The sequence below is a fragment of the Crassostrea angulata genome, chromosome 8 (assembly GCF_025612915.1).
Source record: "Crassostrea angulata isolate pt1a10 chromosome 8, ASM2561291v2, whole genome shotgun sequence".
In the NCBI taxonomy this organism is placed as follows: domain Eukaryota; kingdom Metazoa; phylum Mollusca; class Bivalvia; order Ostreida; family Ostreidae; genus Magallana; species Magallana angulata.
The window spans coordinates 47,820,132-47,838,520 of NC_069118.1; the positions used below are offsets into that span (position 1 = coordinate 47,820,132).

Genomic DNA, 18,389 nt, shown 5'->3' on the forward strand with positions numbered 1-18,389 from the left:
ATCTGCAGTTGAAACTATCACGCCATTGCGTCAACCAAGCAAAAAGATGACGTCACAATACAAATGAAACGCTGCGCGAAAGCGTGCGTACTCGTTCTGTACTCGGCCTCGTTAAAATAAATAAAAAGATAGACAAATAAGCTGTAAAAAGATTTTTTACTGGTATATGGAACCTTAGCTGCAATAATGTAGCCCTCTCCCGATTTAAAAAATCGGAGAGGGCTACATTATTGCAGCTAATGGAACATATGTAAACATAACAGGGCACGAGCCTTGTTTATATGAGGAAGAATTGTGAGCCCTGTATCTTGCTTATAACTATACCAATGACTCTCAAATTTAATTTGATGATTAGAAATGCATCTCTAAAGCATTGTAAAAAATAAAAACATAAAAATAAAATTTGATCAAAATCGTAACCATGCCCCTTTAATATCTTAATTGACGAACAATTTTAAATGTAGTCTCGCCATCATTTATATTTGTTGCTGCTATCCATTTTATCACCAGTCATGTTCAATGGCATTATGATAATAAAGTTTCTGAAATTAAATGCTTTATACTGTAATTCATACCAGTGCTGAAGTTCATTTAATGATGTCATAAAGAAAAAGAGGACAAAAAGAAATTAAAAATCAACATTTTATTCTTTAATAATTTAACACCAAGGTGACATCTTGATGCGAGTCTCTCTCCACAACAGCGATTCAACAGCCAAAAGATTGACAGTTCAAAGTAAAAAAAAAAAAAGGAAAAAATTCTCAGTAATACGTTTAAAAAATCCCAAACTAAGGAACGCTATTTGCCATGGTACCGGTAGTCACAAATCTTTAACAAACAAATGAATATCATGAATGTATATTTTACATGCCTTGTAATTATACATGTACGTGCATCAACCAAAAGTTTCATATATATTAAAATTACAAGTACGGCAACACATTTCTTTCAACGGATCTTGGCATTCTCATGTGTATTACGTTAACAAACTTTTTAAAAATGTACAAACATTTCCTTCAATACCCTCTCTATTTTTTCACTTTTCAATGATAACTTTTACGTTATCAACATCGTACGTGTCCGACAACCAATACAGTAAAAACAGGTATCTATTTTCTCTTCCAATTATTAACAGTTGTTCTGAACAAAGATGCATAGATTTTTAATATTTTAAAAGCCATTTGCAACTTTTTGACCTAAGGTTTTGCTTTATTTTAAAATATTTGTGCTTTTCTTGTAGGAAAAATGATATGCTATTTCAGGCAACAAAACATAGCCCACATTTAACATAAAACTAAATAGTTTTCTGCGGCTCTGTCTTACAAACTAAATGTACAATTGTACAAGCATGCATGGTCTCTTTTCTTTAGCTATATCTCTCATGCATTAATTGTTTCTAGCATAAGTTCTGTTGATGAAGCATATTTTAAAAATGGAAGGAGAGAGGGAAAAAAAACCCCAATGCAATTACTAGAAGGTGCAATTATTTCTTTGACTGCAAGAACACATAATGAAAAAAAAATGTTATAAACCATATTTTCTTCATGGTACTGACTTTGTAGCTTTTATATCTTCACAAAAACTGCAAAAAGTCACAGTAATTGAAAATGTTCAACATCTAAATACTATATTGATATATAGTAAAGAAAAAAAAACCATAAGATATAACATAGACATCAATGTATATGTGTATAATTATATAATCTCTAGTACACGTATAAGTCATCTTTGTTTCTGAGTCAGTAAAGCGTTTAAACACGTCTGTTCTCTGACAATGTTGTTCAAGCTCTATCATTGTCAAGACATTACATGAATTATACATGACGATGCAAACAAATTAAAACAAATTAAACTGGCACTGGCATCATGAAGGAAATCATACATAAAATTGTCAATTTACAAGCAGGAGTAAATTTTCTGAGTTTGACAAGTATTGGTACAAGTCAACTGTTACACTTTGTATAGAAGACATGTATTGTGCCCATAGCTTCATACACCTTTTAAACTCTGCTTGTACAATTTTTCAATACTTCCTTCAACAAAATTTTGTGTTGCAACACTAATGAGATCTATAGAAATACAAAGTTTTCTGGGGAAAAATGGCCCTCTACCAGATTTGATGCACAAAAATACATATACATCTTTCTCATGGAAACTTCAATTGAGAAAATCCTACCATAAAATCACTTTATTTCAATACTTCTATGGAAGTTCAATTTAATTTATGTTCAAACTTTGAACAATATAATTCAGTCTCTGTTCAAACTGAACATAATCATTAAGTTAGTACTTAGTTACAAGTAATACTAAATATATATTGATTCAATCATTAACAAACTGATATTAATAATATCATACTATAAACACCGATGCATCTCAAGGTCCATGACACAAGGGAGGTCCTAATTTAATCCATGAAACAAAACAGAGAACCTTAAAAAAAATGACAATAAATAAATACACTGACAGTAGCTTTCAAATTCATATGAGTACAAAAGTTTAACTAAAAGTCAAACCACAACATCTAAAAAATTCAACGAAAAAGGCTGAAAACATCCATTTTTCATGTAAAAACAAAGATCCGCTCTTGGATCACATACTTTTTACAGTAGTAAGTAGCATATGGAGTTAGTGGAGATTGGAAACTATAGACAATGATAGTCTATCATAGACCCTTTCATTCATCTTCATAACAATTGTAAACAAGGTGAAAAGTGTAAAAAGAAATAAAAAAATCCTCAAGCAATCCGAGTTCTTTCTTTTCCTCTTCAGATTAAAAAATGCCAACATTTAAATCGTTAATCAGCATCATAAAAACTTCTCCTTCTCTAGCGCATATCTGACCGCTCCTAGCACGTTGTCCGTGGTGTGTCCAGGTTTGACCAGCTCCGGGTCAATGACAAAGTCTCTATGGTTACGATGTGACGCACTACTGCTGTTGCTAAAGATTCCAGTGCAAACCAAGATGGAGGTACAACTTGAGGCGTAATTTGCCTGACCATCCTCCTCGGAAACCAAATCGTCATCATCTTCCTCGAATTCAACGTCTGCGGAAATTCCTCCGCCTCCTGCAGCAGCCATCTTTCGTTTCTTCTTTTTCTGCAACTTATGTGACTCACGTTTTTTCAGGTAACGGTCATAAACATTGGCTCCATATATGTCTGTATTTGGATTATCCCTAAATTTGAGAAGAAAAAAATATGTGTTACTATAAAAATCTTAAGGAGTACTGTAAATTCCTAATTAAAATTAAATAAATTATGCTTCTGAAAATCAAAAGCAAGGAATTGATATTCGTGTAAAATTACTTAAAGCAAATCTTGCAGATTTTAAAATCTAGCGTTTATTTTTTGGACGCAATTAATCTAAAATAAATTATGATATAAATTTGGCGGTCGCAATTTAATATTCTAAGACTTGCGATTTGATGGAAAACAGTTGAATTGCAGAATTAAGTACTGAGTCTGGCGTAAAATAAGGAATCTACAGTTACTGTATATATAGGAGAGCTACTGTAGAATATATATCTGAGCTAGATTTGTGTTGCATCGTACCAAAATGTGAAATCATTTACCGCTTAGTTAATCCATGACAAAACATTCATACATGAGTGCCCGGTACATTACTTTCTATGGAAAATGATACCTCATTTGTAGAACACAGGTTAAAAGAATCCATCTTACCCCACACAGTAGAGAGATTTCAGTCGTTTGAAGCCGAGTTGTTTCGCGTGTTGCCACAAAATGTTGTCAGCATGATGGTAGGTATACATGCTGGGTTTGCCAAGTAATGCTGAATACTTCAACTCTCTCCCTGTATATTGCTGCAACACAAAATCAAAACGGTTTAAAATTAATTTACATTTACGGTATTTTAATAATATATGTCACTGTCATTTTATTTTCAATTGTGAAGTAAACAAAAAGTCTAAGGATTGAATTTCTAGGAAAAAAATCCTTACTTGATATGCTGTTTCCAAAAAAGTCAAAAACATTCCATGACCAAATCTGAAAATGGAACGATCAATGCTTCATCAAACTTGTAACAGTATTATATGTTACTACTAGATGATACCCCGCTCAATCGCTGGATTTAACACTTTACACATTATTATCATATAATGCTTAATATGTTGAACCATATTTTTGTTCCTTTTTTGTATTATCTTTGTCCCATTTTTCTTTAAAATTGAAATAAAAAAAAAACAAACTGCATTGCAGATTTAGGGGAACGGACGGGGATAAAAAATCAGAAGTTCAGATAAAAGACTGTTTTTAAAAAACAATCATGGGGGGGGGGGGGGCATCCCTATGAAACATTTACGTAGAATACAATTATCTTTTCACCAAATTTATGTCTTAGGTTTACAACCAAGGTTTACATCTGTCGTGATACAAAAAAGTATAAAATTAAATTAAAACACGTTAGGTTATGCATTATTATCCATTTGCATACATATTTTTAACCAAACTTGTCAGGTTCAAAGTATCTGGCTTATATTAAAATCGCATTAATTGTTCCATTTTATTTATTTATTAACTTTTGTATTAATAGAAGTCCGATCCAAGGTATCTGCCCGCGATGCATGATGAACCCGTCCTACACTTTTCGTCAATTAGTCCATTCGCGTTCTTGGTTACCCCATTCTGGAAAGTTCTCAAGCGAATGGGTATCAAAACTAAAATCGCCCACTAAAGAAACGAATTTACTCATTTTATTTATTCAACGTTTGTCAAATCTTAACTTTAATGTATTCTCTAAATAGGCTCACAGTAAATATATTCACTCTTTACGTTGTCATTCAATAATATTTCATTGCAATTATATATTTTGATGCAAACTGTCCCTGACTTGGATCCGCCAAAGCGTGTCCACCACCTTACTCTCATTTTTGCTATTTCGGGCTTGTTTATCGAAAATGAAAGTAGGATTTTGATTAATTTCACAATAATAACTTATCAGTTAAAATTCAATTATACCTTACGGACAGCATCACGCATGTGTTGAAATACCAAAGGTGTAAGCAAGTACTCTGGTGCAGGCGTTTTATAGTTTATTCGCAAAATGCCTTAATTTATAAGTATAGATAATTAATGCATGATTACATGAAAATTAACAAAATATTTTCTTTGACCATTACATGAAGCTTATATCATTATAGCTTCTCTCTTTGTTAAAATTATACAAAGTCTGAATATCAATGAATGAAGTTCAGACCTCTAGATCACATATTACAAAGGAAATTACATGAAGACAAAGTCATAAAATATTAAACATTCCTGTATAATTCTCCCCATAGCACGATATGCATACACGTACCTCTTTCAATAGTTATACAATCATATTTTACTTGTGTCACACGTATTGAGTTGAAACCAATGTTTGTTAATTTTATGAAAAAAACATACATTGATTTGGCTGTACTGGTATTATAAGTCACAAAAGTTTCATAAAATGCACCCCCTGGTCTAGCACTAAAGCCCTTTTTTTAGGATTCTCCAGCAACATGCAAAAACAGTGATTGTGTTGATTTTAGATTTATTCTATGCACCTCTTAGATCAAAGTACACATTTAAAAATCTAGGCAAGGGGACTTCTGACTTACCATGGCTGGGGGTGAGTGGGGGAAGGAGGATTTAACGTATTTATTTACTTGGGTAAAGGTACCTCAGACATAGCAAGGGAGGGGGGGGGGGGGGGGGGGGGGGGGGAATAACGGTTAACTGGATAAGGGGACATCTGACATAATAGAGAGGGAAGGAGGAGTTGTTAAAACTGAGGGGACCTTCGATATAACATGGTAAAAAGGGGGAGTAACACCTTTATTTCCTTAACCCAGGTAAACCGTAAAGGTGCCTCATTACATGAGAGAGGAGTGACGGGGAGGGGGGGGGGGGGTTGTTAGTTAACACCTTTTCTTTATTTACCTAGGTAAGGGGACCTCCGACATCCAAAAAAGGTCCATGTTACAGGCCAGGACTGGGAGGTGGGTGGAGGGAACTTCCTGCGGGGGCTGGGTGGGCATCCCATTGCTGACCAGTACATCCACTATCAGCTGTAACTTGGAGTCCCACTGGTTCGGCTCACCGAATAACACCACAGCTACAAAACAGAAGAATACAAAATTAACCTGGGTGGTGGAGTAACTCATAGTTCTTACATATACATAATCATATATTATTATATTGAAAAATTCAGTCTTTGTTTTATTGGTTCAAAATAAAGAAAACAATAATTATAACATGATTTTTTCCCTCTCATATCATTTAATAATTGCCTCCAATTTTAACTTATGGTCTGAAAGACGGCAAATTTTATAATGTTGAAAACAAACTACAACAGAGTAATCCCCCTTCTTAATTACATGTTCGTATAGAATGGTAGAATGTGTAATTACCCTCTATTGGTTTGAAGTTTGCAAATTTTACTGGACAGGGCTGAAACACATAAAAGTATACATATAATTGATAAGTTTGAAACATGTATGCCTCAATATTCAACTCAATGCGAGCTGTGAAATGATATAATTCAAAAATCAATAAACAGTTGCAAGCTCTGAGTTTATAAAACAGAATCTGCGTCAATTCTCCTTTTATTTGCACACTACATGCATGTTGTATATGATCAATTTCATTTCATTTTTACAAGATATTGTACCCCCATATGCATCTACTAGTATCAATTATAATAAAAACAAGTTGCTGTCCTTTAAAAAAGGACTACAATACGTGGACCATTTGCAGGTGTTTCCAACGAAAACGTGAAAGCCTTAAGATTATCAGAGATTCCACCGACTCTAGCCCTCTGCTTTTAACCACTAAATTTGTACGTTGTATTACGTATACATTTATGTATAGCCCTGACTTTTTATCTCAGAATTTAAAGGGTTCATACTTCTAAAATAATTATGATCTATCTATGAATGAAGTTTGCATGTATAGTATCATGCATTCGGTGAATTCTACTATTTGCGCACACAATACGATTCGCACTACTTTGTTAACTATGCAGTGTAAATTAAAAATTTCATATTTTGATGTATTTTTCTTGAGATTTAAACTTTTATGCAGGGACATAATTATTCAATCATACTTAAATGCTTTAAAAAAATTAATCGAGAAGTACTCTAGCCTCGCCTGCTATAAAAGTAAAGTTAAGTTACATGATTGTGTATTCGGAAAACAACAAAACATTGCAGATTATGCTATTTGATGCATGTTGTAGTTTCGACATAACATTAACTTATTTCATAATACTGATAGTTCATATCACATGCCAATCATTTCTTTAAAGGAATACTTTGTTTCTGTACTGTTTACCGACAACATTATAATTACAGCGCCTTTGAACGTATGAACACATATGGCACGGAATCCCGATCCCGATTCAGATATTAAACGTGTGCTAGCCTGGTTCCCTGAGCTACCCATTACGCACAGGAACCAGGCTAGCTCATGCGCAGAATGAATTTTCCCCATTGCATCCGGTTTAACCTCGCTTATATATTTTCTGCGTGGACCTCAGGGTCCACGCAAAAATTACCCTTTCTACATAATAATAGCTGTTAATTATCAATGCAAAAGTCTGCATCAAACAGACCTCAGTCACACCTCAGTAGCAAGTATACTTGACATTTAATAGTTAGCTTTTTTTTACATTACATAATATCTGAATAGAGGTCTGCAATAAAATCTCCTTGAAATCTTAATAGCTGGGCTTTTATGACTTGCCAGATGATACTTCACTCTTCAATTTGACTGCAACCTAATTACAAAATCTATTGATTCTTCAGTAACTGTTACAAATGGAAACTGGGACGCTGTTACAGTGAACAATATAGGCATATAATGGGAGAGTTTTTCTGACTTAGAAAAGAGCTGATTACAACTAATATTATGACTTTTACAAAAACATGAGACATTAACTACTGAATAGAAGGCACCGTATGAAGAAATAAGAAGAAACAGTCAGGTAGAAAATAACAAAACAATAGCAGATTAAGGTTAAATCTTTAATTAATTGGCCACTTTAGTTCCCTATTATATGGCAAGCGGAGTGCACCTTAGATTACAATGGGAAAGCATGAATGAAGTCAAGTTCTAGAATCTTCATTCTTTGCAAGTTAGAATAATAAAAGGACCCACTCTGGCAGGAATCCATAATACTATAGCAAAGGCTGGGGAAGTATCTAGACTGTCCGGGATCTGACCCCTAGCTGCACATCTGCAGATGTCAAAAGAGAACACACCAAGAGAGAAGATGTCAAGGTTAAATCAGAGATCTTAAAGTGGAAGCATTTAATATGCATGTGTGAAAGCTCAGAGAGAAAGAGAGAGAGAGAGAGAGAGACTGACTGACTGACTGACTGACTGACTGACTGACTGACTGATACAACACAGCTAAAAGATTGTACAGTTTATTTATCTATGATATAAAAGGATAATTGAAAATATATTATAATTCAATCAATTTTGTAAATCTAAGTTATATATCTGGCAATTCAACCTGGATTATCCCAAAGCAGAAAAATATATACAGATGCAGCCATGTATATTGTAACTGTTTCAAAATTTCGGGTGAGACACACCTGTCCAATTTAGTATGTAATGCCTTTCTTTAATGCACTGACCCAATACTATTCACTTCCTTTTCTCTAAAATACATACATGTTAATATAAATCCCCTCCAAATCATTTATTTTGATTAAATAAAAACCTTTGAGACTATATAACCCTACCCAATGAAGGGGGTGGGGGGGGGGGGTGGGGGGGGGGGTCATATTAAGAAATTTTCATCAAGTGTAAATGGTTTTGACATACCTCTACTTTCCTGTGGGAATGATCGACCATATCTAGGTATGGAAATAGCTCCCTGAGTTGGTCTACAGTGATGATGTTGGAGAAGCCGAGGTCCCGGGCGATCCCCTCGATTGGCCCCTGTCCGCAGATCAATGTGTGCATGTTGTGGAACTGCTTGAACATCTTGAGAGGACTGTGTGACATCACAACCTGTTCTGTACTAACCTGTAATATTAAAATTGGAACTCTTAATAAAATATACTACATTTGATTTTCAACTAAAAATCATACATTACTGTAAACATATTATATTAAGCGTGTATGATATTTGATGGAGAATGATTTTTCAGCAAGTTAGCATGGATTTAATTGAATATGACATTTCACTATAGTTCATAGATTTCATGTACCATTACATTATAATTAGTTCATTATCCGGGGCAAATCTATTCGTGACTGACCATATGCACTAGAAATTAATAAAGATCAAATTTAATCCAGTTACAAGTTCATCAATGTTCATTGCATTGGTCAACGGACCTTCCCTAATCTGGAACTTCAGGGCCACTATTATTTACACAAAACATGGTGAAGAACAGACTAAAATGTTAATTATGACTTGTAAGGAAGTTCTAGCTGATTCTAAAATTCTAAATCATATAATAAGTTTTAACACAATGTTGCATATAATTATTACCAGTATAAAAAATAATGGTAATGATTAATAATTAAGTCAGGCATTTTATTGTTCATATTTTATTTTGTATTTTACTTTAATGAATTAACGGAAGCAATAAAAAACTTATATATCTAAGCAAAACATAAATCATTGAAATTTATCGCTTCATTTCAATAGTAATTTTTGGTAGTCAGGTATCGGTAAATAAGAAAAAACTCAATGGAACTTGTGATAAAGTCAAACAACAAAAGTACTATTATAGCCCTCTTTTAAACAAACCAAAACAACGGATTGTTCAGTGTCCTACAACGATTCCAGTGTGTCTGTATGCTGACCTAGCACAGGTAGGGTTTCCTTACAAAGGTGACTCTTTCTGTTGTAGCTAATTTTAGATCAAAACCACAGGGGAATAGTTCTTAAAATAGCAAGGCTCTTGTCAGAAATTCATGTTGAAGTGTATTTGCATGTCATCAAAAATCTCAGGTGGGCACTTTAATAATATAATAGCTCTAACATGTCTATTGCATAAAAATTATACAATGACGATCAAAACAAACAAACCCTCCAAATCTGTTGCTTTTAATGTAAATAAAGATGAGACAATAGTCACAATCCACAACTTTTCTGACATTTCTTGTATTGTAAGAACAATATCAACTTTTTTGCACTGTGCCATGACTTTTTTAAAAGTCTCAGTTGACCCGACTCAGGTGAGATTGGACATCTACCGGGTACAAGTATTTAGGACACTGCTGTGGAGTACTGACTATAGATCTATCGGGGACAAATTTTGTCACAGGTGAAAAACAGATTATTAAAGGAAAGGTATTAATACATTTACATTTAACTACCTGTTTTACAAGTTGAATGGAAATTCCCCATACACTCAACTATATATAATATATATATATATACACATATACTGTAATGTTGTCTCACAATAAAACATAAAATATTTAATTTAATAAATCATAGCTGATGCTGTCAATATATAATTATACAAAATTTAAATTATGTTATGTGGACTTACAAATCTGATCTGGCCCTTATGGCAGATTATTATGTGTTCATGCAGACCAATTAATCTGATTTTACAGGTGTTATGGGTATATATTTTTTTTTAATTTCATTTTTTCCTACATGAATTGGCAGTTTTATTTATGCCAACATTTTTTTTTCTATACACAACAAGTAAATCATGAATTAGAAATGCACAATAATTTTTTTTTCTTTTTCTATAAACTGAATAAATTTCCACGAGTAATAAAACTGATGCAGGAAGTAAAATAAATATGTACTTAGTTTCCAAAATGTTTAACGTATTTCCGACCACAGTAATACAACATAAACAAAACAATCGCTAGTACATGTACAAATATTAAAACATTTTTCAATTTAAACAACATTGAATAAGCATGTTTCAATTTGTCAGATAAAATAATTGATAAAACCAGCTACAATTATTACTGGTTTTTTTTTTGGGGGGGGGGGGGGGATTTATAGGAATTTGCATTTATTACAATATTTTACCATAAAATAGTTTGAAAAATTTGTTCTTAGGTAAAAATAGTTAACATTTCAGCACTATATATGCACAAACTCCAGACTTGCAGATCATCGGCTAATGATCTAATCAATGACATAATTCAGCTAACCGTTACCCAGATAAAAGTGTTAAAAGATCTGTAGAAATGAGAATTGACTTACCAAATAAAGGCATCCCATTTCTTTCCAATAATCGGTATCAAAGATTTTTTACATGATTCCATATGTACATCTAATTCAGAGAAAGAAAAAAGTTAAATAAACATGATTCTTATTTTTAGACAAACCTTGATTCCTAAAAGTTCCGAGAGTTCGTCAGCTTTAGACTGCCTAAAGGTGTTCCCAGCATTCGTTACAAAGACCACAGGCAGACGGAACTTTCCGGATTTGTCCGTCAACAGACGAAAGGCGTCCTTTGCCGAGGGAAGAATCCTTTTTCCGCGCTTGATGACGCCGTCGATGTCAAATAAAAATCCGAAATCATGTCCTCTGCTTGACTGTAATATTGGAAAAAAAATTCATTTTTATATGTTAATTACATATACTGTCAGAACAATACATTTGGATATCTATAATGGATATGGATGGTTGGTATTATCGATTCAGTTGCTGTAAATTCACACCATGTGCCTTAACAGGGACAATAATACATTGATACTTTTTTATACATGCAAGTATCCTCATTTGCTACGTTATTCTATCTTAGATTAATAGCATATTTCATATGTTTATCCAATTGATATTTTCATATGTCAGAGGTTGAAATTTTTGAAAAAGAAATTATCTGCCTATCTACACTGAGTCAAAAAACATTTGTGTGTGGCAAGTCCAGAAAAAAATTTGCATCTTAAACTTTGGTGTTCTGATAAATATGCAAGCTGTCAGAATTAAACAGTGTGTCACATACACTTGAGCTATGTTGAGTTTATCTGGTGTGAACTGTGAATCATACTAATTTCCTTCTGCACCAAAGAATCTATATGAATTTAAGTTTGAGGAATTCCCCCAAAAGGAATCTTAGAACCATTTTAACAAGACCTTGGACTTTCAGACAGTAGGGCGTAGCTATCTATTTATTGCGTCAAAACAAGTTCAAAATGAGGCAGTTTCAAGCAAAATATGCATCGACTGCATAAGTCTTAGCTCAAATCCAGACAAATCCTGTTGATTTCAAAGAGCCATGGCTGAATGGCTAGCAATGAAATAGACAGGCCTAAGTGTTAGACACAACTACCCAAAGTCAAAGCTCTTGTTAAAATGGTTCTATAATATTTCTACCTCACTGTGAAATTGGTTACAATACTATATTTTATGAAAGAATGGAATACTTTTAAGTAATACTGACCAAGCAGAATGAATAGATATACTGATCTTATCTGGTTCAAACCAAATCCAGGCATTGCCTCAGACAGGATCTCCAACAAAAGTCATATTTTTATGTGAAATTAAGACTAATAAACATGATAAAGTCATAACAATAGATAAATTGGAGGACTGACAAATTGACTATGATTTTTGCCTTAAGTTAGAAAACTGGGAGACATACATACTGCATGTTCTAACCAACCAAATTTCAGTAAATACCCCCCCCCCCCCCAACACTTCACACACAAAATTTCATCCCAAATGTTTGAGAGTCAAATTCTACCAAGCTTTTTAAATAATGCTATTAAGCTAAAATTTGTCTACCGTAATTTACTTTTTATTCTATTTTTTTTTATTGGGCGAACAAGGTGATGATGCAACGCAGTTCGGGCTACGCATGAGTGATGATGCAATACACCGGATTCAAAAGGAGTGCTTTGTTTACATACAACTTTACGAACTGCTGAACACATGTTGAATTATTGTCATTGCCATTGATATTTTAGGCAAACTGACAAATAAGACCAATACCAGGTAAAACGACAACCCCCACCACCCAAACCGTGTAAAAATCATAAATCATTTGATTTTGATACACAAACGTTTTTAACAAATACGACATCGTTTCAATTTTTTAAACCATGAACATTTTCATACATGAAGACCATATTTACTAAATCATATAGCCTAACTTTCATCGAAAAGGTTTACCGGAAATCAGCTGTTATTAAGGTCATGCAAAAAAGACAGACAATATAATTTTTGGTTCAATTTTACACAAAATCAACAAAACAGATTTAAATCGAATCCTACCTTATGATTAATATGTCTCCTAAACATTCGTTTACATATATTAGTTGACACTTTTCCACTTAGTAAATCGCCTAAATTCAGCGATTTTACTAAAATTCTTCCACCGAACGCCATGTTCTTTTCGATACACAAACTGTGTATGACCTTCACCTCAGTGTAGGTGTGTTACTATTGACCAATGAAAATCTAACGTGACGTCACACTCAACTGTCACGTACGACAAACAAACCAATGCGCAAAATCCAACATTTAGAATTGTTTACTTCGTTACATATTTTCGACACGCGAAAATGATAACAATGTTATTTACCGTTTGGAATCATTTCGCTGTACAAAATACACATGTACAACGTAAATTGCTAGATATGTTCTAGAAAGATCCATGTTTTGAATGCACAAATTTGAACTGTGAATCCAAAAAACACATCTAATATTGGTTTACATTTAGTGTGAGTGTGTTTTGCAAGAACTGTAAAATATTAACTCTTATCCATGCCAATGTTTACATGTATTTGCGATTTTATTAATTGTTTAACAAAGCTTACAGATAAAAATCTATATTAACAATATCGAGCCTCATTTTTAAGAAAGAAGAAAAATTAACAAAACTGAACTTTATTTATTTCACAACGATTGATCAATAGATCAATATAACTCAAGCGAGCGACCACCGGCCATACCCTTTCACATGCAACCAGAGTCGATCACGGGAATCGAACTCGGATTGCAGAGGTCGAGAAGCGAATGCAATAATCCTTGCACTACGATCATCTATATAACGTTAATTGGACCATCAAGAAGAAGAAATGTGGACTTCACATTTTTGAGATCTACCTTTTGAAAAAAAAACAAGCTAACAAATCAAACAAAACTAACAAAAGAAAATAGCTAACGCGGGTTATATATCAAGTTTTTCCTGCAATATGTCGCCGCCTTCATATTCCGCATGAATCACCCAAAAAAAAGTATTTTATTGTTTTAATTACCTGAAAGCATAACAATTTAAAACTGAAAATGAAGATATTTTGTTAGTTACCTTGAACCGATAATAAAATAAACTAGACAGAATCTCGTTTCGAGCAACGAGGAGGTCTTCCGTCCGATTTTCAGAAGAGAAAATGAAATTACCTTTTATCTTCATTAACGAAACATATCAGGAAATGCAGAGGGGGGGGGGGGGGGCTAAAGTGCAATGGATGAAGGATTATATACCCCTTTGGATCTTGAATTTGAAGGGGCAGCCCCTTTCTCTTGATGTCAAAGGAAAGCTCATGTCATGTCAAATACATTTTGTTCAACAAGTGTTATATTATATATAAACCGTTCTCGAGATATCTGGAAAAGATCATTTTAGCGACCGACCCTATTACTTCTTTTAGGGACCGGTTAACAAATAAACTGATTGTTTCATATTCTTAAGCACATTAATTATTTTTTAAGAATGTTTTGTTTTGAAGATCGAAATTTCTGACTTCTGGTGCCTTAAAATCCCTAATTACGTAACAAAGGAGTAAAGAGATGTCATTTATAGGTTAATAATGTTTCGATGAACATTATTGTTTTATGTATAACAAAGTACTTCACAATTAAAAGTTATTATCAAAAGATTTCTAGCCCCTTAAAATCCCTAATTACGTAACATATGAGAACATTTTTATCATAAATAGATGCATAACTGGAAGATAACATTTTTGCTTCTTATCATATTACAAAATATTTCTCAGTACAGTGCTATGGATGAAATGTTTAAGAGACCTTTAAGCCCCTAATTTGAGGGGCCAGCCCCTTTTTCTTGATGTCAAATGAAAGGTCTGTTAAAATTAAACATATTTTGTTCCACAATTGTTTAGAAATTCCTTACCGTTCTTGAGCTATTTGGAAAAGAGCGTTTTAGGGACCGACCCCTTATCTCCTTATTGGGGCCACGGAACGATTTTTTGATGGTTGAATATTGTTTAGATAAGCATTCTACGCATTTTTATGCTATGTTGCTTTTCAAATATTTCTCCTTTTTGTGATAGAAGTGATCGACATTTTGGACTTCTGGCCCCTTAAAACTCTAAATTACGTAACGCATGAATTTTTTTTATAATGATTTGTTAAATATCTATAAGATGAACATTTTTGCTTCTTAAACATATTACAAAATATTTCTCAGTAAAATGCTATGGATAAAAGACTTCAGAGCCATTTTGGCCCCTAATTTGAGGGGCCAGCCCCTTTTTCTTGATGACAAATGAAAGGTCTATTAAAATCAAACATATTTTGTTCAACAAGTGTTTAGAAATTCGTTACCGTTCTTGAGCTATTTGGAAAAGACCGTTTGAGGGGCTGACCCCTTATCTCCTTATTGGGGCAACTGAACGATTTTTTGATGGTTGAATATTGTTTAGATAAGCATTCTAAGCATCTTTTATTCTATATTGCATTTCAAAATATTTCTCCTTTTTGTGATACATGTGACCGATATTTTGGACTTCTGGCCCCTTAAAACTCTAAATTACGTAACGCATGAAATTTTTTATACAATGATTTGTTGAATATCAATAAGATAAACATTTTTGCTTCTTAAACATATTAAAAAATATTTCTAAGTAAATTGCTATGTAAGAAAGACTTTAGAGACGTTTTAACCCCTAATTTGAGGGGCCAGCCCCTTTTTTTGTGTCAAATGAAAGCTCTTTTAAATATAAATTTTAATTGCTCTACATGTCTTAACAAAATATTTTCGGGAAAAGAGATACATAAGGAAAACCAAGAAAAATCACTACATTTTTTATATCTCAATTTTCGGGTCCAGGCGAGCTTCGGCGTCTTTTGTGCCAGACATTAATGATTCACTTTATGCAAAACTACAATCATTCCTCTACAATTTAGTGAAAATTTGAATTCGATATCTTTTTCCGTTTATGAGGAGTTCGATGGACAAGATGACCCTCTAAAAATCGCTAAAACGTCAATATCTCTAAAACGGATATGACGTCATCAAAATAAAAAAATATATATTAAGTTCAAATCAATATCTATTAGATCTTAAAGTTTCATGAAAATCGGCCGAGCCATTTCGGAGAAATCGCGTGCACAAATTTTGTAAGAAGAAAAAAAATAATAATAGGGAACTAGAGCAAAGCTCGTTGCAAAGCAACGAGTGGGTCTTCCGTTAATGTCGGAAGTAAAGCTGGAAGTTCCTGTAAGAAGCAGAGCTCTAAAACCAATAACAAGAGTAACTAAAATAAAAAGATGAAAAAATCGAATTTTTCCTGGTACGACTTAACAAAATCCGAATGATTTTGAGTACGAATTAACAAAACCTTTCCGATTTCAAGAACGACTTAATTAAAAAAAATCCGAATGTGTTCAAGTACGACTTAACAATTATTTTTGGTACGAGTTAATTTTACTTTGAACATTACACTATTTTTTAAACCAAGGACGCGGAATCAAAATTTCCGGAAAAATCAATTTTTAAACCCCGATATCTCTGTAATGCGTCGTTCGATTTTCAAACGGATTTCAGATTTGAATTCACCATGGCAAGTTCTATAAGACTGTAGTATTGTCTTATTTTGTTCAAAAAAATGAAAATTTCCAAAAATTGGAACTGCTTCCGGTTTTGAGCAAAATTGATGAAGAAATTTTTAAACCCCCCAGTACATTATAGAATTGATACATCTATCATCAGTAAAAATTTCAAAGCGATATCTTTAAAGTTAACGGAGATTTCTTCCGGACAAAATCACTTTTTTTAAATTTAAAAATGGCCGCCAAATTTGAACGGAAGTGACGTAAATGCTGAAACTTTACCATCTTTGAGGCACGGTAACTTTACAAAAGCTCTGAAAATTTCATTGAAATCGGATGAAAACTTTTTGAGATATAAGGCCGAGAAGGAGTCAGAAAAAAAATAAAAAATAAAATAATAATAAAAGGAAACCGAAGAAAAACAAGAGGGTCTTCCGTTGGAAACGGAAGACCCTAAAAAGAAACCGAACGAAAACAATAAGGTCTTCCGTTGGAAAACGGAAGACCTTAATTAAACATGCATGGCTTTAAAGTTGCAACCTGTTAATTGTTCAAATTATTTAATAAAAACGCTCACAGCAGGATTCCAATAAAATATGTCAGAACACGTTTAATTCTGTACTTAAAATACTTAGGTGTCCTGTAAGGCTTATTGAACAATTAACATTAATTTGAAAACTCTATGAATTAAAGAAATTGAGTATTTAAAGATTTGGATATGCAATTGAAATCTTTCCACTGATCTAAACTGTTTTAGTTATCCAGTAAGTTGAGAATCCCTCGTGTATATCTTTTATATTTATATCCATTTCAGATAAATAAGGTTTAAACATGCAATAATTAACTGTACATAAAAGTATCAAGTATTTCTACAAAACCATGCACCTTTTTTTTCAATTGTTTAATACGGAAGCGTTAATTTTTTTTATTAATTCGTTTTAACAAAGTAGTAATTTGTTTTAACAAATTAGCAATTTGATATAACAAACTAATAATCTGTTATAACAAGTTATCAATTTAATTTGTTATAACAAATTAAAATATCATAACATTGCATAGAAATCTCATAGCATTACATTTTTATGCTACTCTTTGATAGTATGAAATGAAATGCTTTATGATTATATGTTGTTACATGATATGGTATGCCCTGATAGGTTATGCTATGATAAATGAGGATCATATGATATGCTATAAGATTCCAATGCTATGTAATGTATTTCCAATTGAAATGATGTGTTATTTAAATTTCTTATAGGACATCATTTAATCCTCATTCATCATAGCATAGCATACCACATCGTTAATCATTTCATTTTGATTTAAAATAGCATAGCATAGGATCTTACAGCATTGCATAGGAATCTCATATCATTGCTAAAGAATCTCAAAGTATTAATATAATTTTACTCGCATGTAATCTCAAAGCACAGCACAGTATAAGATGTAATAAATGTGCATAAAATGACGGTCACTTCAAGCTATCTTTTACATCATAGTAAAGCATAAGATATAAATCTTAAAGCATATCATTGGAATCTCATTACAATATATTGAAATATCATAGCATATCATTTGATTCCCTTTCATCCTATAATGTCATGTCATGTCATGTCATGTCATGTCATGTCATGTCATGTCATGTCATGTCATGTCATGTCATACCA

General features: G+C 32.9%; 2 protein-coding genes across 2 annotated transcripts in view; both read right to left on the reverse strand.

Annotated features, from left to right (window-relative positions):
• LOC128157743 (U3 small nucleolar ribonucleoprotein protein IMP4-like) overlaps nt 1-18,389 on the reverse strand; it is a 59,585-nt gene that overhangs the window by 13,592 nt on the left and 27,604 nt on the right. The window lies entirely within an intron of this gene.
• Nucleotides 629-13,356, reverse strand: LOC128157741 (haloacid dehalogenase-like hydrolase domain-containing 5). Its single transcript, XM_052820349.1, has 8 exons — nt 13,201-13,356; nt 11,310-11,519; nt 8,820-9,023; nt 6,398-6,437; nt 5,928-6,102; nt 3,962-4,007; nt 3,684-3,823; nt 629-3,178 (listed from the first exon to the last, which is right to left on the reverse strand). The coding sequence occupies exons 1-8, from the start codon at nt 13,312-13,314 to the stop codon at nt 2,809-2,811; spliced, it is 1,299 nt and encodes a 432-aa protein (XP_052676309.1). The 5' UTR covers nt 13,315-13,356; the 3' UTR covers nt 629-2,808.

Coding starts and splice junctions, on each gene's coding strand:
- LOC128157741 (XM_052820349.1), bottom strand. CDS start 13,314: ATGGCGTTCGGTGGAAGAATTTTAGTAAAATCGCTGAATTTAGGCGAT. Junction 9,024..11,309: donor CGGAACTTTTAGGAATCAAG/GTTTGTCTAAAA, acceptor TTAATATTACAG/GTTAGTACAGAACAGGTTGT. Junction 3,824..3,961: donor TTTTGGAAACAGCATATCAA/GTAAGGATTTTT, acceptor TTTGTGTTGCAG/CAATATACAGGGAGAGAGTT.